The sequence below is a fragment of the Amphiprion ocellaris genome, chromosome 11 (genome assembly GCF_022539595.1).
Source record: "Amphiprion ocellaris isolate individual 3 ecotype Okinawa chromosome 11, ASM2253959v1, whole genome shotgun sequence".
NCBI lineage: Eukaryota > Metazoa > Chordata > Actinopteri > Pomacentridae > Amphiprion > Amphiprion ocellaris.
Genome location: NC_072776.1, coordinates 4900862 through 4924391, shown reverse-complemented (window position 1 = coordinate 4924391; position 23530 = coordinate 4900862). Strand labels below are relative to the sequence as shown.

Genomic DNA, 23530 nt, shown 5'->3' with positions numbered 1-23530 from the left:
AGGGGAATTCAAAAAGGAATGCTTGAAGAAATGCTTTAAATGATCACTGTATTCCTAGCAGTGATATTATAAATTATTTAGAACTAATTGAACTAATGGGTTTTTACAGATGGTCTGCCCATAAAAGTGGGTCTTCTCCAGGTTTCTGTAACTAGAATGTGTAGAATATGAACCAGCAGCATGCAGCTCCAGCTCCATGGATAAATAATAAATGAGCGCTGCTCAGTAGCTGTGCTCTGACCATGCTAACATGCTCTCTAGTTAGGAGAAGCTCAGGCTCAAGGTGTGCCAAGAGAAACATGAGGGGTCACCTCATACTTCTGCTACACAAAATCATTTTTAATGTAATTAGATTTAAAATGGGAAAAAAAGATCCATCTATCCATCCATCCATCCATATCCCTACAGAGATTCATAACGCCATTACAAGCGACCTGCGTGTTTACTTTCAATCAGGCTCAAAAACAAAATGTTAACATGATTCGTGTCATGACCATGTTGTTGTTGTACTGATGTCCACAGAATCCATCCTTTGCAAGCATTTTCATTCATTCTGTGTAAGCAGCTGAGCAATGCATTGTGGGAGCATCTCCCTGTGTTTCAGGAGACAGGGTGTCTGCTTGGCTGCTCCTGATTTGCATGAATTTGAGGTCAGTGCTACTTCATGTAAATCATCCAGCTGCCACTCTACACCTCTGGAAACTACTGGAAAACCGTCTAACTAACCGGCTTATTTCTCGCTGTGAATGTTTCCACATTTTAGTGAAATAATTTACTAGAGTAAGTTTCCAAACGAGCTGCTACGTTCACACAGCTGTAAGAGGGCTTAGCCTGTATTGGATTTCTGCTGGAGAACATTTGGAAAAGTAGCACAATAGCAACTACAGTATCTGTCTGTGAGGGAGTATAAAAGGCAAATAATTATTTCTAAAGTTCAAAGACACAAAGAAAAAGACGCCAGGATACATGGAATATTGCTAGGCAAAGAATTTATAAATTAATAAAAACATTCCCTTTGTAGTGTTCTTCTGACAGCTTTTCCCACTTTGTATTTTTGTCCTCTTTTTTCCAATGATTTCAAAATATAGAAAAATATTTCTGACAACATTCATCATTACATTATTTATGATTCTCATTCTGTCCTGTTGGTTATTTCACTCACATCTGCGTTTCCTCCCATTGCTCTCTTATTTTTTTGTCTTCCTTTTTTTGTTTTTACAGTATTTACACATTAAAATCAATCAATCATCTTTCATTTCAGCTTCAAACCAGGGACAATAGAGCGTGGTTTGCATAGATCACAGGGGGAGAAGTGAAAGAAAACGTGCTGAACATGTTGTACATCCTGTGATAAGCATTTACACATCAGCACAAATCAAACACGGCACAGCGCCGACACGATCAGTCAGGAAATCAATTAGAAGTGACAACAGAGTCCTTGAGGTGATGGTTCTGTTGGAATAATCAGACATTTACACAAAAAACAGCTGAAGGGAAGCCGTAGCTGCTGTTAGTGGAAATGAATGTTCAGCGAAACACTTTGGGTCGCTCTTTGCATGATGCTGTGAAGCAGCTCCAGATGCTCAGGAAAATAAACAGATGTGAAAGACTGTTTTAAAATCACTGTAGTGTTCAAGTGAAGGAGTAAAAACAGCAGAAACGGCTAAAAACACATTTTTTTCAAGCTTAGCTTTGGGTTTTTGTCAGTTATCAGAGTCAGAAAACAAACATGTGATGGAGCAGGTAGGTTTGGAGTCTGGAGCAGAGCTGAGGTGAGACGTCTGTTTAGCGAGCAAACATGAAAACTGATCCATTTCTGGAAGCTTTAACTCTCAGTAAACAGATTAAATATGTAAAGACTTCAATACAGCCAGATTTTATGTTTCTGCTTTGGCTTTAACATCCAGGCATGGTAGCTGCTCCACTGTAGAAAGCCGAAACCCTTTTTTTTGTTTAAATCAGCGCTTGTATTTGTGTGTTTTCAACAGACTGAGCTCCGTCCTTCCTCTCTGCTGACGTCTGAACAGTTGGAGTGCTCGCTTCATTTGCTGCCGTTCGTTTTCACGGAGTACCAACTTCCATAAAGCTAAGTAATCCACCCGAAGCATCGATTCTATTTACCAAACCCTCTGCTTCATTTCACTGTGAGTTTCTGTCTGTTACAGTCTGAGAAGTTCAGGAAGACGTTAAAGTCCCTGCTAGGAAACAATCCCTTTTAGAAAAACGCCACGTTACAAACTTTCAGCGTCTTTGTACAAGTACAAATGAAATACAAGCTACAATTAAAAAAAAAAACAAAAAAAAACAGTTGTACATAGGATAAAATCCCAAATCAGGAAAACAAAAATCAGTGCCAACAAATGAAGTTCTTAAGAGCAGCTCCCTTTTTGATTTTTGTGTTTTAAAAAAAACTAAACTGGCACCTTTTTAATGGGGTCATTTGGCGACACTTTGATCTGAATAAGTGCTGCATGGACAAGATTTATTACAGATTAAATTATCAACGATTGTTTCAACAGATATTGTTAGAGATTGTCTTTGGTGTCCATGAACATATCTCAGGAAACTAATAACTGACTGATAATAAGTGACTGTGAGGCTGAAAATCCATCCCACTCTGATCGATCTTTAGCACGACTGTTTGCAGACATAGTTTAGTTTGAAAAGCAGTGGATGTACAGCAGACCTGGTGAACAGACGGACGGACGGATGGCAGTGGGTAAAAGACAGACATGATTTCTCTACTAATTTAATTCGCCAAGCGCTAACATTCAGAGTGAAACTTGTTCTTGCCGCCGCCACTGATCTCTAGGATTGACTCACTAAAACCTACTGCATGGAAGCTAAGTTAAGCTCAGAACTACTGACGAACCAAACACTATTAGACTAGTTAATTAGTTATAAACCTGGCCTTATCTCGCATGCAGAATCTTCACACTATCGGTATTTATTTAAAAAACTACGGGTCGTTACGAAATGTGTCTAGAAATTCGGTAGAAAAGTGACGTACGGCCACATTTACAAACATGACGAGCATGGCTATGGCTTAGACAAGCTGAAAAGGCCTCAACTTGTTGAGACGAGAATGTTGTCGAGGAAAACGTGTTAAATGTCAGAGATAAGACGTCGCAGGATGGCAGGCAGTTTCTCTACTGCTGAGAGTTGAGAGAGAATGGCTAGTATGTGCAAAAACTAAAGTCAAAAGTAGATGATTTGTACAGGTTTGTAATGATGTTCTTATCATATTCTGAAAAATAACAGAAAATTTCACACCTGTAAAAATGAAGAATCACCATTTTCAAAAACAAACGCTGAACAATTCCAGGAAAGGAAAAACATTGAATCCTTTTAGTCTTGGCAAACACTTTAACACTGAGGGGCTGCGACTTCATTCAGACAAAACTCCATAAATGAAACGCTGATCCTGCACCGACTCGTCCACTTCCTCACATTTCTACTGGGTACCGAACGATGGAGCGAGGGACTGAACTGCAGCTGTTAATGAAATGACTGTTAGTGTTTTTAAGGATAGCAGCATGTTAATTTCTAAGACGAACGGCTGTTTGTTCAGTTCCACCTGCTTCACCTAAAAGTTACTGAAACGAAAAAACTGGTGCTTTGTTTTTAAGCTCACACACTAAAATGTGTTTAAAGAAAAGTCGGTGAACGCCTCATGAGACCATCCTTAGTCTAAGTAAATGGAAATCATACCAATGCTTCTTAGAAAGAAAAAACTCTGGCAGAATCTGAGGTGTTTTCAAAAAGACTTAACAAAAGGTCTGACTTCCAAAGCAGCGCTGCCTTTTTCAGTCCCACAGTGTCTCTGATGGCAGCAGGTGAATGGCTTACTAATGGCCTGAAGAGCTGGAGTCATTCATTACAACACACACACACACACACACACAGTGACACACACACACACACACACACACACACACACACACACACACACACACACACCTGCCTCCTGATATGTCTAGAAAATGGTGCAAATGTCAAACGTTTAAAACATCTTTTTTAAATGGCATTAATTACTCCGAGTTTTCCAGTACTTCTGTGGTAGTCGTGCTGATTCACACACCTCTGGTTTCCAGTTTCCATCTGATGACTAGCAGTGCAGCCTTTCAAAATAAACTTGTGTCTTTTCTGTGAACCGTCCTTGACTGAGGATGAAGCAGAGATGATTCTTGTCCAGAGATGCTGAAGTGATTGAACAGTGTTCTCTTGCCAAAACAAGTTTTTGGTGTTTGTTTGAATTTTGTTGAAGATAAAACCTTCTTTGTGCCACCTGAAAGCACCCTTTCAAAGTAAAAGAAAACGACTAGCACCGGTATGTGCACCTACGTCTTTAGTCTGTGGTTCCACTGTGTCACATTAAACCGTGACGTGGTGTGTGTATGTACAAGCTATAGAATGTAACTATAATACATGATATGCACAATATCACAAGTTTACAGATGAGGAAAACTCTTCCAGTCCTATAGGTATCCTAGGATCATTTGGTAGAAAAATGCCACTGGTTTCCTGTCTTCTGTCTGCATCCTTACAGTGACAGAGAAGTCTGGGTGCTCCAGTCTGTCGTCTGGTGATGGAGAATCCTTCACAGCCCTAACAGAAACAAACGGAGGCTAAGAGCTAAACTAGGAGTCTGTTTTTCGTCTACTCCTCGGCCTCCTGGCTGTGAGGGAAGGGCAGGCTGACGGCGTGCTCCTGAGCCAGAGCAGCCAGCTCCTTGAGGAACTCGCAGAAGATGACGGCGCAGTAGACGGCGTTCTTCACCCGCAGAGCCTCGGCTTGTTTCTCCAGGCCGGACGCTCCTCCGCCGCCGCCGCCCCGGAACAGAGCGCTGTGCAGTGATTGGCCGCCGTCCCGTACGTGTGCGAGGGCCAGCTGAGCGGCGTGTCGAGCTCGAGTCGGGCTGTTGGTGTGGCGAAGGATCAGGTCTCCTAGAGAGGGCTTCCGACTCTTCACTGGAGGACAAAACAGTAAGAGTTAGAGTTCTCACAGTGTAGATGCTAAGTTTATCATACTGACCACCTACTGAAGAGAAGGTTGGATAAGCAGAACGGGATCAGTTGAATTCGTCCCCAAAAACAAAACAAAAAAAAAATAACATCACCAGCCGTGAGCGAACCAGGAGGTCAGACAGGCAAAACCAAAGGTGTACAAAAAGGAACTGAAATGCTAGTGTTTATTCTGGTTTCCCCCTAAACAACTAAATGTGAATAATATCAAAGTCTGGTCACACCAGAATGTGGTAAATTCGTTGGATTTTGGTTGATTTTTTTTTGTGAATTTTCTTAAGAAACATTCTTAACATTTCTTCTCCTCCCTCAAAAAATGTTCAAAGATTTCCCAAAAATGTTGAAAATGTGGATATCAGAAGTTTCACTGTGAAAATATATATTTTCGAACTTTAAAACAGGCCAATTTTGACCCGCAGGACGACACGAGGGTTAAATAAAGTGATCTGCATTCACCATTTAATTCTTCTATGTAAACCATACTGAAATTAATCCATTGTTTGAATTTTGCACATATCTTGGAAACAATATTAATATTAATGCAGTGTTCAAATAAAAACCATGACGTATTATTTGTCATGCAGCCTTGATAATAAACTAAAAGACAGCTCACACCACATATAACCTGTCCTCGTCTCTCTGAGCTGCATATAAAACCCACACCTCTACATGTAGAAACTATTCCTTTAGTTTCTGTACACACCGAGGGAATCAGAGCGCCGCAGGGTGGGAACAGCTGCAGGAGAGTCGGTCCAGTCCACTTTGCCTCGGGCCACCAGGTACTGCTGGGCTTTCTTCAGCATGGCAGGGAAGTCCTCATGAGAGGCTGCAAAGGCTTCGATGCGGTTCTTCACAGAACCTAAAACCTGGCCAGGGTCGGAACAAAGTTTTAGACTTCTGAGTGATCTTCAAAGACAACTTCATAACTTGGAAAGGTAATTTTCCTTCTCTAAAACAGTCTGCAGCTGTTCTTCAGGGCTGCACTGATGAAGACATGACGACGTTGCTTTTCAAATATCTAATACTTCCATTTTTATCAGAAACTTGGTGTGAAGCTAAAGAAAGAATTCCTGACATTATGTTCACTGAAAAATGAGTCACTCTACTAAAACTGAAAGCTATATTTAAAGCAGTTATAAGGTATTAATTGAAAGTATTTTAAAATACAAAGCAAATGGAGAGAAACTCTATGCAAATATCACTGTGGGCCTTTTGGAACTGAAGCTTGACAGAAGCAAGGTGGGCTGGAAGTGGACGACTACAAATAGGAACCTAAGACTGTCATCGCTTCACAGACAAATGAAGAAACTGTCTTCTCCTGGCTCAGAAATGGACTAAACTTGAGTTCACCTGAGGCCACAGAGGGCATTCGTCAACCGCTACATCTCAGAGAGCGTACCTGGATCAGTGACTTGACGCTGGGCTGGAAGACCATGTTGGTGTTGAGCAGGAAGGAGCGTAGGAGGGGCTGAGGATAGCAGGCCAGCTGGGCCACGATGCCAGTGAGCAGGATGTTGACGTACAGCGAGTTCTGGAGCATGTTCTCCAGCTTGGCAAACAGAACCACCATGAATGGACCTGCACAGAGACGGACGGAAGGACACAACACAGAACTTTATCTCAGCAAACAGACTTTTTTAAAGGACTCAGGTGACATGGCGGTGGTCACACTGAATAGGAAGCAGGGCGTTTTAGCAGCTCGTGATTGAATGGAGTCAACTGGACTTTCACAGTGTGGTCAGTGTGAATTACTCAGTTACATACATAATATTTCAAGTTAAGAACATACTCACTGTAAACTACTCTGAAACAGGTCTGCTAATCAGTTCATCATTTTTTGCTAGCCTTGTTTTGCCAGTGTTAAAATAAGGTGAATTTTGTGTTCAAAGCAACGTAAATAAACGCTTTAACCCTCGTGTCGTCCTGCGGGTCAAAATTGGCTCGTTTTAAAGTTTGAAAATGTGGAAAAAATAATATATTTTCACAGTGAAACGTCTGATGTCCACATTTTCAACATTTTTGGGAAATCTTTGAACATTTTTTGGTGGAAAAAAAATGTTAGAAGTGTTTCTTTAAGAACATTCACATAAAAATCAACCAAAATCCAGCGAATTTCCAGGGTTAATTGAACTACTCAGTTCATCATTACAGCTTCACCTGTCAGAAGCATTTTCATTATATTCATTCATTCAGGCATTGTAACACAAAAGATCATGAAATTACTTCCTGTATTCATTTCAAAAGTGTTTCTTTTTTCATCTTAGAAATACTGAATATAACATCTCCTCTAAATGATGCCCTCTTACTGATCAGGAAGAAAATCCAACTAAAAACAACAATCCTTTCCTAACAATGCCTATGCATCAGTAACCAGCACTGGTTAAAAAGCAGTGGGATGACATTAATGAGGAGTCTTACCGGTGTACGGCTGGGAGACCGGCTGGTTGAGAGGTCTGGCAGGACTGCAGAGACCCACCACCGACCCGTCTCCCTTCACATCCCCCGTCAGCTTCGCCTCCAGAGCCGAGGACAGTTCTTCCTCCTGCCTCTCAGCAGACAGAGCCTCCCTGGTGGTATCCTCCAGCTGGACGGCCGCTCTGCTGCGCTCCTTCACTCGCTCCTCCAGCTCCTTCAGCTCCTGGGTGAAGGCCTCGATGCTGATGCCCTGACCGTTGGCGTCTCCTGGAGGCTGCGGGTCTCCTGGTGCTTGGGTCAGCAGCTCCTCTATGAGGCTCTCTACAGATTGTTGGTTGGCTTCTGGAAGATCTGAGGATGCACCGTGTGGGTTTGAGGTGTCGCTGGTCAGCGGTTTGGCGTCGGATGCTGGCGAGGTGACGGAGCTCTGACAGGGAATCTGGTTAGGGCGAAGAGATTTAGCGTCACTGATGTCGCTGTTGGTGAAGATGGACTGAGGGAGAGCAGAGCAGGTCTGAGAGGGGCAGCTGACCAGTGATCCGTTTTGATTGGCGTTTTCATCCAGATACTGCTGCTCCCCCAAGTCTCTCTTCACTTTCTTCACCTCCAGTCCTCTATCGCGTCTGTCTGAGCAGCCGTCGCCCTGCCCCGTCGTCCCGTTGTACATGGCCTGGTAGCTAACGGTGATGGCAGCGGTGGGAATGTGAGGAGCTGGGGATGAGACGGGGTGGGAGGCTGATAACGGGGAGGATGAGGACGAGGAAGGGACCAGAGGAGGGACAGGTTTGGGGACGAGCTCCTCTCTCTGCAGGCTGCGTTTCTTGGATCGAGGCGTGAGGCTGATGCAGTTGTTTTTGCCGATCGTGACGTCCCACTCTCCGCTGTCCCGCTCTGAGCTGCTCCACTCGGACCGCGCTGCCGCCACGATGGCCGCCCTCTGCTGGCCGGGAGGAGTGTTGGTGTTGGTTCCCTGCTGGAAGGAGAAGTGCTCGGGGAACACAGACATGCAGGGGTTGGCGGTAGGAGGAAGTGGAGGTGGAGGGGCTGTGTTTGGGGAGGGGTTTTCTCCATCGTAGGGCGCCGACCAATCACGGCAGGCCCAGGAGCAAAGCTCAATGCCCCGCCGAGCGTCCTTGAGGTACTCCAGGTAGCCCGAGTCCCAGTCCAGACATTCTGTGTGGGTCTGCTGGTGCATGGGGCTGTCGGGGGACAGAGGGTGGGAGCTGGAAGAACCAGACTGCTCCATGCTGGTGGGGGTTGAAGGACCTCCTGATCCACCTCCACTGCTCTGCTGGCGCATGAAGAAGGACAAGCGGGACGGGGTGCTGGGTCTGGGTGGGGCTGGAGACTCCATGCTGGGACTGTTCAGCACTGACAGATGACAAACAGGAAAACCACCATTAATTAACATCATGCTGCATTATATATACAGGTTAACCCTCATTAGCATCGTGGGGGGCTGGAGTCTATCCCAGCTGACTTAGGGTGAAGGGAGGGGACACCTGGACAGGTAACAGTCTATCACAGGGCCACACATAGAGACAAACAATCACACTCACATTCACACCTACCGACAATTTAGAATCACCAATTAACCTCAGCATGTTTTTGGACTGTGGGAGGAAGCTGGAGAACCTGGAGGAAACCCACACATGTACAGGAGAACATGGAAGCTTCATGCAGAAAGATCCCAGGAAGACCGGGACATGAACCTGGGATCTTCTAGCTGTGAGGCAACAGTGCTAATCACCAAACTACTGTGTAACCCTATCTTCCCTAAAATGTTTGATTTAATTTCACTGATTTGTGCTTAAATTAAGATAAAATTAATCTGATTCAAGTAATCCCATATTACATGGGATGTATTTTAGCTTGGAAGGGTATATTCTGGGCTGGGGTTTAAATTGGGCTGTTACACATAGATCTAGTCAATCTTAGTTTAAGCACAAATCAAAGACAACACAAAGAGATATTATACTGAAATCTGTTGTACAGAAACAACTGAAAGCAACACCAGCCAATGTGGATGTTCTTTCATAATGTTTGCTTAATTTTTTTCTTGGTTTTCAATTCAATTTTTCCTTTGATTTGAGCTTTTTCATTGTAATCAGCTCAAGGACATTCTAGTTACGATCTTTCATAATGATCTGCTTTCTGAGTATACCGCTTAGTAAAAAAAGAAAAAAAAGAACTTAACAATAAGAGTTTAACATGATTAATCTTTATGTGTGAACAGGTATAAACTGGCCTAATCCAGAGTATACCCCAGGGCATTCTAGGCCATTTTATAACTGGGTATACTTTTGCCAGGGGGTTAATCTGGCCTGTTACAGCGGGATGCTAACAGGGGATCTTCTAGCTGTTAGGCAACAGTGCTAACCACTGAGTCACTGTGCAGTCAGCGGTAAAATTAAATGAATCACAATAACGATTTTAGCTGACCATCATTATATGAAGACGATTGACTGCAGTATTTACAATTTAAAATGCACTGTTGTCATGAAATACAGAGCAGAGAAAACGGCGCGTGCAGAAAAAACCTGGTTTCATCTTGGACAAATCTGACACTAGAACCTCTTATTTTACTCTTCTCAGACTAGTTTTTGGTCACATACCTGTCTAAGCATACTGCAGCCTCCAAGCAGCATCTACCACAGCTTGCAATGTGGGGCCTTCAGAGAACATTGCTAAATGTCTTTTGATAAGCAGATGTTCAGCTAAGGAGGTGTTTCACCTCTGACAAGGTGGGACCAAATCAGAAAGTTGGTGGCACCAGTATTACCAGAGAAAAACTAGTCTGGAGCCCTGCTGTACATATTTTAGCATCTATTAAAGGGGCATCAGTCAATATCGCTCAACAGCCTCATCTGGATTTATGCCCACAGATCATGTAGATTAGGTATTTAATTACTGACAGTTTGTTTCCCACAGATTATTCTGCACTTCCCCAGCTACACAGTGTGATGTGCGTAACTAATAGCCCCCGAGGCCTGCCAGTATTGCTGAAACAAATCTAGTATCATAGAACAACACACAGGAGTGTCATGTAATACCAGAACACATCTGTTAGCCTGCTGTTAACAGCCTCTGGGTGCTCCTCTATACAACTACAACCTTTAATTTCATTTCTCCCATGATAGTAAATACTGACAAAAATTCAAGAGTGCAAATTACTAATTGGTACTTAGAAATACAAGATTTATCTTTACACATATGGGACAAATGTACCATTTTTGTTGTAAGCCTAACAAAAGCTGAGTGATTAACCTAATGAAAGAATATCTGGAGTGTTAACATATCCACAGTTATTATTATTCTTTCTCCCCAGGTGTTTGTTGTTCACCTTTGCCCCAGAATGCTCCGTCCTCGTCCCGCTCAGCAGAAGAGGCGTTCAGCCGGCAGCACTCTGGGATCAGCGACAGGAACTTGTCTGCAGACTTTCCATACAGGTCGGTCTCCCTGATAGCTCGACGCTGGCTCAGCATGACATGAGTACAGGGCAGCAGATACCTGCAAGCACAAACAGCAATACACAAGTTTACGCATTTCTGAATAACAGTCGCTCCACAGACTGAAGATCCAGACATTTAGAAATATGAACAAAACCACATCTTCACACATATTAGGTTCTTTTATCTTGCTGTGACAGATCACCTGTGTTAAAAACAAGGATTCTCAGTAGTCGTGTTTCCACAGAGTACTTGGACATGTATTTTGAAGTTCTGCATTAAATATGTTGCTGGTAACAGCAAAATTTGAAAATGTATTTAAGGTGGCTTAAGGTGGTTTTTGACCTATTTGAAAAAAGTGTTTCCATCTTCCATGAGGAGCATTAATTGTATTTTGGTGAACATTTAGCATCAGCTGTTCCCGCTTCTTTCATTGTCTTTGTCTGCAGACAGGAAGAAATATGTTCAACACCAGCTGATATACAGGACCAATTTATTTAATTTTATTTATTTATTCATTTATTTGATCAGGGACCATACCATTAACATAGAACACATCTGATGCATTACATATAGCCTGTATAGCATTAAGCTAATTTTCAACTCCCATCCCTGGTTGGACTTTTCAGTAAAAGTAGACAAAGAGGACCAACAACAACAACAAAAACAGCACAGACAGCATTATAAACTACATTACTTACACACACACACACACACACACACACACACACACACACACACACACACACACACACACATAATGACACAATCCAGTCAGTGGGACCTTACAGATGTCACATGTGGTACATTCTTGTTTTTCTTTCAGCCAACACTTAACTTTTGCGGTAAAAGTTTTTAAGTCTGCTAACATATTAATTTCGTTTGGTAATGTGTTCCAGATTTGACAGCCTTGGATTGAAAAGTCTGTCTGTCCAGATGTAGTTCTGATATTTTGCAGTTGTTGTTGGTGGAGCTTCTGGTGACCCTGCTGCCGTCCTGTCTTTAGATGAATCTACAGAGTGGCTGTGGCGCTGATTCACTGAAGCATTTTAAGATTAATTTGATGGAACAAAGATCGGTAAAGCATTCAAAAGTCAATAAATTGTATTTTTTTAAAATAAGATAGTGATGCCACTGAGACATTTTTTTAAATTCAAAAGAATTCCTTAAGACTTCTCTCCATTTTTCTACAACAGAATTTTGATCATTTCTCTTTTCCTTTTTTGAGTTTTTTAGTAGCTGAATTTTGGTTTTTTTTGGTTTCGTCTTCTTCCATTAAAGCCAAGCGTAACATGGCCTATACTGCCACCTTCTGACAACACTAACTCGCATTTTAAAACCACTTCAAACTTACTTGAGAATTATATGGAAACACAGTTCATGCTGAAATACTAAAAAGTATAAAGTCCCAGGCACCGCAAACACCTCGTACGATAAATGTATGTGTCCATTAGATTCGGCACTTTCCCACATCCCATTTATTGTCTATGTGAAACGCACCGCGTTGCATGCTGGTCCGGTTGCGGTGCGTTTCCAGCTTCAATCCGATGCGTCTCCCCGGAGCTCATTTACATAAAGCAGACTCGACTCCTACGTGATGTAAATGCGATGTAGTGTGGAGGTCCGACGCATCACGAAACTTTGGTCAAACGTCTAAACTAGGCGTCGGTGAACTAAAACCAGGACAGATTAGCTGCTGCACAGATTATTTCTCTCCTCAAATGCTTCCAGAAATACTTTTCGGAACTGTTTTCGTAATAAAAGAGAAAGTTTGCGACCGAGCCGCCATGTTGGTCCAGCTTGAAATCCAGGAGCAAACAGCTCCTGAGTCGATGCGTTTGTCCAATCAGGGGCAGGATAGTTGGAGAAGAAGGTCGGCAGGAGTTGAACACCGACTGCTGGCCTCAAGTACACGTCCACCAAGCGGGACATTTTCAGATGCAGCGCGTTTACATGCAGAAAAAACGCATCTAGTGAACACGTAGCATCAGTCCTGAACACAACATTACAAGGTAAAGCCGCCACTGAAAGTCCATAAAATGCTTGTGAAAAGTAAGAAGGATTTATTCCATATCAGAATCATTTTGAGGACAGTGGAAAAACAAATACATTCTCAGGGACACAAGCTGAGTGTTAACAAAATCATAGGACCCAGTTGGTATATATTGTATTCTCGAATGACCAACAGTGACAGAAATATAGTAGAACAGCCTTCAGTTTATCTGAATGCCTGAGTCTGGATAAAGTGGGATGTCAACTAATCGCAAGGTTGGCATCTCAATCCCTCCACATGTCTAAGTGTCCTTGGGCAAGACAATAAACTCCAAATGGCAGATGAGCACATCACACTGCTGCTCTGTTGTGGTTGGTGTGTGAATGAGAAACACATTGGAAAGCGCTCTGAGCACCACTAAGGTAGAAAAAGGCTCTATAAGTGCAGACCATTCACCATCTCACAGTAAACGAGCTCGGACGTACCTGAGAATGAGCTGCAGCATGACGTCCTCACAGTTCAGGGACAGAAGAGTCCTGAAGAGGCTCAACGACACCATGCAGAGCTGCAGTGCACAGATAAGAAAACTGCTTAGAAAACAGTCAGTAATACACATGAGAACCGATTTACATATGCTAAGAATAGACTTCAAATAACCAATTTTTGTAATTTTTCCAGCAAGCCTGTCGTTTGATTTCGCAGGTGTCTTCTAGCCATGAAAATCAGCAGGTTTCCAGGAGGGGTGAATCCAGAGGGGTGTAGCATTTTCTGGCTCACTCCCATTTAAAATGATGGGTATGTAGATAGTGGTTAACCCAGTCTCTCTTCACACGGATCTGTGCACACTCCCATTAAAGAAGGCATGTGAATCCCCAAAACTGGACGGACTGCACGTCACTTATTTTAGTTAAAAGAGTCAGGTTGTTCAAATAGAGAGCTTTGAAGAATAGAACATGTTTTACATTAAAAAGTGATGTTACTGAAATGATGCAAGAAAAGAATGCTGGAAGAAAATTGGCAATCATCATAGTTAATATATTTATTTAACCACAGGGGGGGACTGAATTTAGCCTTTCATTTGCAAAATGACAGCTACACAGCAGAGCTCTTAAATTTCATGTATTTAGACGAAGAAGTACGTCTGCCACTAATGATGAATGTGTGTAAATCACCGAATCAAAGTGACAGACCAATTTTACAATCTGTACAGGAGGTCCTCGACTTACATCAGAGTTCCGTTCCTACAGATTGATGTAAGTCGATTTTCGCCGTAAGTTGGAACTCTGGAGAAAATGTAAACAAAGCCGTTCCGTGCATCACGATATGGATCAGTTCTTCATAAAGTCATGAATACCAACAACTTTCATTCATGTATGAATCATTTTACTAGAAGATAACAGAATATTGTAATGGACTGATATTGTTGTTGATGTTGAGGTTTCAATGTTTATTGTTCAGTTCCAGATTTACCTAATGTCAGTGAATGTGCCATGTTTAGTTAGTTCACCTCTGATTGGCTGAGAGTCAGCAGTAGAGAGAGCTGGGAACGGTGGCTAATTCTGGAGCTAAGTTATGGGGTTTTTCTAGTTATTCTGGCGTTGGATACGGCCCACAGTAGCCTGTATGAAGGTTCAATAAACCAGCAGAGAACCAGATAAAGTCTCACTCATTCATCACAGAGGGTCGCTACAATATGTTGACCTGTTTTTACAACTTGACCCATGTTGGTCGGTGTTTCTTCCTGTTCCCAGCATTTTATTCTATCTAATTTCACTTCCATGGAGACGGCTTTCCTTTTCTTCCAAGCATCAGAAGAGTCTGACTTACACTGGGAGCCATAATGAATTGCAAAAAGTTAGTGAATGTAGCACAATCCAAGGTGGAGTACAACCGGAGAATGGAAACAAAGCCGTCTTATAGTGCCATGTGACGACGTATTCATCCGCTCCACTCGCCAACTAGTTCCATGTAACAGTGAAACACCGTAGGTCGAGGACGTCGTAAACCGAGGACCCCGTATTCTATTAGCTGCTAAACTAACACTGTAAAATTGATTTATCAGCAAATCAGGAACAAAAATGAAACCAGACTTAGACATTTTCTGCATCATTAACTAAGTGGTGAACTAGCCAAGTTAAAATATAGCTACCTTCATGACATACCTCAGTAACCCATCATTTTTCACACTACAGTGGTCTGTGGTGCTGGCAGATTAAAATTTTATGTGAGAGATGGCTAGAAATACAAAAAAGACTGTTGAAAAGCTGTCAACAACTTTTCTTGACTTTTTGTTTTGTTGCTGCTCTGTGAAACCTCTCAGCTATAAAAACTGTGAAACACCTGCACCATGATAGTGATGAAATCCCGTCTCCTTCTCCTAAACACTACTACTGTTGCAGAGCGACTGCAAAGCATTATTTGGAGAGAATTCTAAATTATGTACAAACATTCCACGGTGGCCTATTTTATCTAAATGTGAACACAATAGTGGATTGATCCAGCAGATTTGAGAAAGACTTTAGTGTTTATTCAGAGAAACCAAATACTTGTGTTTTCTACTTTCAGCCCACGCGCCGCCCACACAGCCGAGTTCATCCGAGGGCCTCAAGGCTGCATCACAAACACACACATATGCATGCATACACACCCTGGAGTTGCTGCTGATGCGCGTGAGCAGCGTGTCCAGGATGGTGTCGTTGTCGTGGCGATGCAGCAGGATGAAGCGCAGGAAGGTTTTGAGGAGGGAAGTCTCCGTCACACTGCGCAGGAAAAGATCCAGGTAGGCGGTGCTGGCAATCATCTCGTCCACCGACGACTACAAACACACAAAGAAATGTGAATCAAACCTGCCAGAGAGGGCTGAGATTAAAAACAGGCAGTAACACAGTTCCTTCAAACACTGGGAGATCACTTTGACTCACACTGTGACTCATCTGGTTCAGAGCAAAGCAAATCCTCAAAGTTTTATGTCTGCTGCTCATTCACTTCAAACAATAAAATGTCAACAAATAACTAAAGAAAATCCCCACCAAAGTGATCAATCTGTGGTCCACCTCATCCTGTTTTACGAACAGGGTCAGTTTACACCAATCACAGTCATGTTAATAGTTTGTGGGGCTCACAGCCTTGGATAATGGAACTCTTTGGAGCTATTTCTAATAAAAACAGAGTAGAAACTTTGTCTTTGGTGTGGAGCAAGACAGAGCTGGAACGGTGGCTAATTCTGGAGCTAAGTTATGGGGTTTTTCTAGTTATTCTGGCGTTGGCTACGGTCCACAGTAGCCTGTGTGAAGGTTCAATAAACCAGCAGAGAACCAGATAAAGTCTCACTCATTCATCACAGAGGGTCGCTACAACATGTTGACCTGTTTTTACAACTTGACCCATGTTGGTTGGTGTTTCTTCCTGTTCCCAGCGTTTTATTCTATCTAATTTCACTTCCATGGAGACGGCTTTCCTTTTCTTCCAAGCATCAGAAGAGTCGGACTTACGCTGGGAGCCATAATGAAGGACAAAAAGTTAGTGAATGTGGCACAATCCAAGGTGGAGTACAACCAACTAGTTCCACGTAACCAGTTGCGATGTAACGACGAAACGGCGTAGGTTGAGAACGTCGTAAACCGAGGACCCTCTGTAATCAGGAAAATGCCAAATATCGGCCATAGAAGACGTCTAGGCCAGTAATCGGTCTATCCCTACTTCTTTCCTACCTTATGCAGGGCAGGACCCATGACCGGTACAAGGAAGCCGTTGTGGAGGTAGTCCAGGAGCTGAGAGCGGACCAGGGGGTGGGCGACCTGCACCACGGCGTTGCAGAACTCCAGCGAGTTCATGAAGAGCACGAGCGACGACACGCCCATCCAGTCCTCCCGCCGTAGGGCATGCCAGTCATCCCCTCGGACTTCAATCTTCCTGGGCAGAGAGGAGTAGAGAGCGCTGAGGCCCGTCGCCAGCACCTGAGGAGAGGCAGACAGGTTTCAGGTGAGACAGCAGGTCGACGGGTCACTGATGTTGTGGACAGCTCTTAGGCAAAAATCTGTCCTAAAAAATCTGTGTTTCTCAGCAGATTTTTACTGAGAGATTAGTTGACTAATTTAAAAATCAAAATGAAATTAACAGGAGCTGAAAACACCAAATTATTAATCAAGTGACAAACTGCCTGTTAATGAGAAATGAATGGCGTAGTCAGCTGCAGCCCATAATAAACTCTTCCACTGTGTGCTTGCAAACTGACAGTGATTATTATTACTTACTGTTGCAAATATTTTGGGTTGAAATGAAGCGTTTAAAATTCTGGCAAATTCACACAAGCCAAACTATTTCATACAGAAACAATAAGACAGTTTGGAAATACACACAGTGACCCTGACCTCCTTTTACAAGGACTGTAAAGAAGCACGAGGACTTTCCAGTTTGTTTGGACACAACAGTTTTACAGTCCAGCTCAAAGCCCTCCTCTGCTGCAGTGTTTTGTCAACAACTTATGACATTTATGAAACAATATTTTTATCTTAATGAAAGTGCAAGACAGAGGATGGAGCGGTCAACCAGACAAACAATCCGTTTACCATCTAAACTCCAAAACCCCCTGGTGAGGTTTGAAAAGCCAAAACACTGTTTATCAGAGCCAGAAACCATAAACACAGAAAGAATGATCAGATCTTTAACTTTCTGTGATGTGAGGTTCTGTCAGGATTGATGTATTTCATCAGATCATTTCATTTCACATGTCTGATTTAAAAATTTGGCAAAAATCAAGCATTCATTCTGACCAATTCTTGTAAAAAGCAAAAAATTCAACACTGCTCTGCACAACTAAACAGCCATTAGTGACTCAGCTGCAAGCAACAGTTGCGTGACAAAAATTCAGGGACTTTTCAGCTGAACTTGGCTGAACTGAAAACTGTGTTTACACAGAGCACAGAGGAGCAAGCAGGATTTTATTTGAAGTATTGGTACCACATGCTGGAAGATGTACATGTTGATTCCAGGCTTTTTCCATTTTTTTAAATTAAGTAATCAAAGAAATTCAACTTTAGTTGTTCTTTTTTTTATGATTTATAGCTTTAAAGCATTTTAAACTGCATTAAAGACATTTTTAAGCTCTCTCTACTTCAGGAGTGTCAAACTCATTTTAGTTCAGGGCCACATTCAGCCCAATCTGATCTCAAGTGGGTCGGACCAGTAAAATCAGAGAGTAATAACCGATAACAGCTCCAAATTTTTCCTTTGTTTTAGTGCAGAAAGTACATTCTGACATTGTTCAATGTCAATGTTCAACTTAAAGATCACAGAGTGTCTACAAAGGAACACATTTAGTCATCTGGAACTGAACAATGTAGTATTTTACTGTGTGATCAAAATGACAAAAAGCAAACAAAAACAAGACAAAATATCACAAAAATGAGAGCAAATATGACAAAAAAGTTACATAGCAACAAAAAAATGGACAAACGGCAACGAGACAAAAAATGACAAAAGCGAGAAACAAAACAACAAAAAAGTAGACCAACAACATAAGTGAGACAAAACGGAAACACAAAATGACAAAAACAAGAAACAAGATGAAAAAAAATGAGACAAATGACAAAAATCAGATGAAAAACAACAAAAAAAGACAATATTACAAAAATAAAACAACAAAAGAACAATGAACAACCTAGTATTTTACTTTATGATCAAAACAACTTGTCATGGTCTAGAAATTATTTTAAATTTATAGTTTTACTAATTTACAATTTGCAATTAATGTCTTCTCTGGAGTTTTTACACTTTACAAAGTCGAACTGCGGGCCGGATCGGACCCTCTGGAGGGCCGGTTTTGGCCCGTAGGCCGTATGTTTGACACCCCTGCTCTACTTCTAGCCATGGCTTTATTCCATATAGGAGGACTTTGTAATGCAGCAGCACCAAGAGGCTGGTGAGAGTACAGAGGGTTAATCCACATTCATCAAAAAACCATTATGTGATAACACTGAGGGACAGGAGAAGATAGGAGTGTAGGATGTACTCTACCTACACCATAAGAGGGGTTATAGCTGTCTGAGGATCTACACCTACATCCAAAAATGTCAACGACAGCTGATTATGCGTGAGAGACAGAAAATAGCGAGACTCAGACAGAGAGGAGCATTTGGTCCTTGATACCACCTCCACTGGACCTTTTCAACCGTAAGTGGGTCAGACCCAAGCTGCTGGAGGGAAGATGAGCAGAAAATAGCTGATCTGGCTCTTTAGCACAAGAGAGTACAGATAAGAAGCACGGACCACAGCATTAAACTGTCATATATGGACAAACGCAGCATCACGCACCACCGTTCACTCACGCAATGCTGTTTTAAAGCTCAAAAGTAGGATTTAGAACAAGATTTTTGACATTTAGTTGTATCTACGCACTCTCTTTCCTACTGTAGAGTCAGCAGTGTTTAGATAAAACCTCATTCAGCGTGTATATATATATATATATATAAAGCTTAAAGTGCAAAAAGTAAAATATGGCTCTAGAATTACATCTAGTGGCAGCTGTAGGAAACTACACACGGGTAAAAAATTAAAAGAAAAACCAACATTAAGTGACTTAGTAAGATGTTGGGCCACCACAAGCAGCCAGAACAGCTTCAGTGCATGTTAGGATTCATTTCCAAACCACTGGTCTTCTAAAAAACAGTCCCTCAAACCATTCAGTGACCTTTCTATTCCTGTGGATGTCAACAGAAACTGCTCCCATCAGCACAGAGAAGAAAAATGTGACTACTCTGTAGTGATTTCTTTCCAAGAGAACCCAAACCATGCTAGCAGCACAACCGAGTCGCCAGCGATTCAAGTTTTTCCTTTAATCTGTCACCCATCTGTACAGCTCCTTGGCATTTACTTCCTACTAAATTAGTATTTTTGCTTCATCTCCTAAAACACAAGTCCTCAAGTCATGATTGTGCTTTATTCCAGACAATCACAAATTTAAATTTAGCTTTCATCATCATCTATGTTTCTTTTAGACTCCCTTCTCTGTGAACTGCTTGGTGCCATCATGAAAGCTAAGACATTATTGCAGCTGCCAACACGGCAGTCCAGCTCCTGTCCAGGTAGCAGGTTAAGAAAACCTGGATCAGAATGGACCAGGATACTTCAAAAACCCAGACATAACCAGGCCGTAAGTGTGCTGTAAATGCACTCAGACAGGGAGAACACGATCAGACAGGAAATGCTGTTAAAAGCAGATTATTTTTTAATGTTATAAAACATGTCTGGAGAGGATCATTTAAAGTAGACTTGGTCTAATGGCTCTCCAGTTCCCCCATGTTTCATCTAATCCTACATACTGTAAACATGATGCAGGGTGAGGTGGTCTTTTCTGAGATATCTGCAGGAAGCCTTGAGTTGAGACGGAGCTGATAGGATGTAGATAAGGATGAGTGGTCTGTCAGAGTGCATAGTCATCTCCTTCCCTTTCCATTATCGCACACCATCACTGATGCATCAGAACCAGACCGCACCACACAGACGGACCTCTCTTTAGTAACAGCAGCGCCACAAAGCAGAACTCACATTAGAAGTTCTGCTTTACTATCAAATCAATGAAGAGCAGGTCCTATTCACACTGAAAGTCAACTATCTATAAGAAATAGAGCACAGCTTTAAACAGGAATGTAAAAGAGTTCTGTAGCTGTGTTATGTTGTTTAAATAGCAGAACAAAAATAACAGGTTGGACATTCGCAAATTTCCCTCTGAATGAAGCTCACTGGGACTGGATGGGAAAACATTTAATGAGGATGTTTAACTGTCAAGTTCTCTGTGCTTCTCTGCTTTCCTGTGGAGTGGTGAGCTATTGCCAGTTAATCTGAATAATTAATGACTGTTTGAGTCAGTCAGGAAGTTCAGCTGTACCAACTATCCAAGGGGAGTTGATCTGAGTCTCATTCTGCCTCCACAGACGCAATTAGATTTGGTTAAAACCCTGTAAAACCCACAGCTGCAAAAATAAAACAGTTCTATTTTTTTATCATTACTTTCTATTATTTCTATCTGTCTGTCTGTCTGTGTGTGTGTATATATATATATATATATATATATATATATATATATCCATCCATCCATTATCTATACACCGCTTATTCCTCACTAGGGTCGCGGGGGGGGCTGGAGCCTATCCCAGCTGACTCGGGCGAAGGCAGGGGACACCCTGGACAGGTCGCCAGTCTGTCGCAGGGCTACATATATAGACAAACAATCACTCACACATTCACACCTACGGGCAATTTAGAGTAATCAATTAACCTCAGCATATTTTTGGACTGTGGGAGGAAGCCGGAGTACCCGGAGAGAACCCACGCATGCACAGGGAGAACATGCAAACTCCATGCAGAAAGATCCCGGGAAAGCCGGGACGCGAACCAGGGATCTTCTCGCTGCAAGGCGAAAGTGCTAACCACTACGCCACTGTGCAGCCCTATATATATATATATATATATATATATATATATATATATATATATATATATATATATAAAAATAAAACTTTTGACTGGTGGTGTATGTATAATTTTTTTTTTTTCTGCATTTGCGTCTTACAGGCTTAAATATATTTTAAAAAGAACACACAAATCAAATAAGGACCAGGTTGAAAATACAAAAACACAGCTGCATTTGCTTCACCGGCAGAAACTACACTGAGGCTCAGATTCATCAAGTCCATTAGGTGTAACTTTATTCTCTGCTTTCATGATGGGCGTCGCTCACCGGACAGAAGTACGAGTTCTCAGCGATGTATCGTGCCACGGCCTCATGGCTGGCTGAGGCCGCCATCACCAGCAGCAGAGCGTCTCGGGCCTGCTGTCCGATGGCTCCGTCCCGGTGGATGAACGGCACCAGGAGGGAGAAGATCAGCAGGTTGGTGGAGCCCTGCTGGGCCGGTGCAGCCCGGAACAACATCTCTAGGACCACCGGCTGCCGGGCCATGGACACGCAGACCTGATGGGGAGCAGCAGGGTGTCAGTGAATGAAATGGTAGGATGGAATAGTCCGAAACAGTGATGGCAAATCATGCACCAACAGCAGTGATTAGTCTAACTTGAGAAACAGACAAATTTTGTAATTCAGCCATGAAATTTGAGAGAATAATAATCCTGACAACAGTTTTTCTTGTTGTACTGCATGTGTAGGCTCTTATTATTTTGTTTTGAATTTATTTTCATTATTTGTCTAATTTGACATTTGTCTTATTTCAAAGCACTTTGCAACTTTGTATTGTAAAGGTGCTATACAAATAAAGTTTTTCAATCATTTTTTAAAATTATTTTCACTATATTTCCTAAATCTAGTTTTCGTTTGATTACAATAGAACAGGTATGAATCAAATGCATAAACGCTGCATTTATTAGATGTGTGTCTCAAAATGTGCTTCTGAATGCTGTCAAATTTTATTTACATATATTTCCTAATAAGCACTTTTAACAGCTGTCATGATGCAGGTCATTTCACATTTTCTCAGAAATTATGTTGTGTCTTCATGGGTTTTGTGTTTTTTTTTTTGGTCTCACTTGTGCTGTTTGTCTTTTGTCGCTTTGTAACTTTTTTGTCTAACGTTTTGTCTCTTTCTTGTCTTGTTTTGTCATTTCTTGTTGTTCTGTTGTTTCTCGTTTTTATCATTTTGTCTCATTTTTGTAACATTTTGTTTTGTTTTCGTTGTGTTTTTTGTCTTTTTTTCTGACTTTCGTCTCGTGTTTTGGCGTTTTGTTTCTCGTTTTTGCCATTTTTTGTCTCGTTTGTGTCATTTGTGTAGTTTCTTCTCTCATTTTTGTCATTTGTCCATTTTTTTGTCGATTTGTAACTTTTTTGGCAAATTTTTTTGTCTCTTGTTTTGTTTTGTGTTGTTTGTCTCATTTTTTGTTATTTTGTTTCTTGCTTTTGTCATATTATTTCTTGTTTTTGTCTTTTTGCATCTCATTTTTGTAATGTTTTGTCTTGATTTTACTGGTCCGGCCCACTGGAGATCAAACTGGACTGAATGTGGAACCTGAACAAAGATGAGTTTGACTCCCTGTACTAGAGTACACATCAGAGAGGACTGCAGGTTTTCATGTACCTGGTTGAGCAGCAGCACCAGACTGTTCTCCAGAGCCGAAGGACAGCCGAGTTCTGGGTCGGCACAAGCTCCCAGCAGCCTGAGCAGCGGGTGGAGGACGGCCGTGTGCTGCAGCAGAGGCTGCTGGGACTGACCTATGAGCATCTCAAATAGCTTGAGCAGCGCCCCCTGGCTGTCGGGGTCCAGGCCTCGGCGGAGGTGCCACTGAACGAGGCTTTCCAGGATGTTCTCGGTGACCACCAGCTCCAGGATGGGGCCCATCGGCGGCACGCTGGCGCCGCCGTCTGAGCTCTCAGCAGGTCGCTCCTCCGCCAGCAGACACAACATCTGGTCGGTGTGATTCCTCACCGCCGTCAGGTCATCGCTGGAGGACGACATTTCGTGCTGCTCCAACACCCAAGAGACCTGAGAAAGAGGAGGTGAGGAGGAGGTGAGTGTAATATTTGGGTCAATATATAATTGTGGGACTTCTTGTATCACAGTTATATATATATATATATATATATATATATATATATATATATATATATATATATATATAAAAATAAAACTTTTGACTGGTGGTGT

The 23530-nt window shown here is 42.1% G+C and overlaps 1 protein-coding gene and 1 long non-coding RNA gene across 5 annotated transcripts in view; one reads left to right on the top strand and one right to left on the bottom strand.

Moving 5' to 3' along the window:
- Positions 1-972: 972 nt before the first annotated feature.
- The window catches only part of fhip1b (FHF complex subunit HOOK interacting protein 1B), a 42567-nt gene continuing 20009 nt past the window's right edge, over positions 973-23530 (bottom strand). For all 4 annotated transcript variants that reach the window (XM_035952303.2, XM_035952302.2, XM_035952304.2 and 1 more), the window contains exons 3-12: positions 22964-23368; positions 21619-21849; positions 16592-16837; positions 15529-15696; positions 13367-13446; positions 10783-10949; positions 7443-8810; positions 6424-6602; positions 5728-5890; positions 973-4970 (exon numbers count right to left, since the gene is read on the bottom strand). In XM_035952303.2, coding sequence (XP_035808196.2) covers positions 4660-4970; positions 5728-5890; positions 6424-6602; positions 7443-8810; positions 10783-10949; positions 13367-13446; positions 15529-15696; positions 16592-16837; positions 21619-21849; positions 22964-23368 — 3318 coding nt within the window. In that variant the 3' untranslated portion in view covers positions 973-4659. The remainder of the gene's footprint in view (positions 4971-5727; positions 5891-6423; positions 6603-7442; positions 8811-10782; positions 10950-13366; positions 13447-15528; positions 15697-16591; positions 16838-21618; positions 21850-22963; positions 23369-23530) is intronic.
- LOC118470926 (uncharacterized) lies at positions 4849-23005 on the top strand. The gene is made up of 6 exons (XR_008603226.1): positions 4849-4985; positions 10768-10888; positions 15447-15660; positions 16601-16862; positions 21626-21885; positions 22871-23005. It is a non-coding gene; the product is annotated as an uncharacterized LOC118470926 (long non-coding RNA).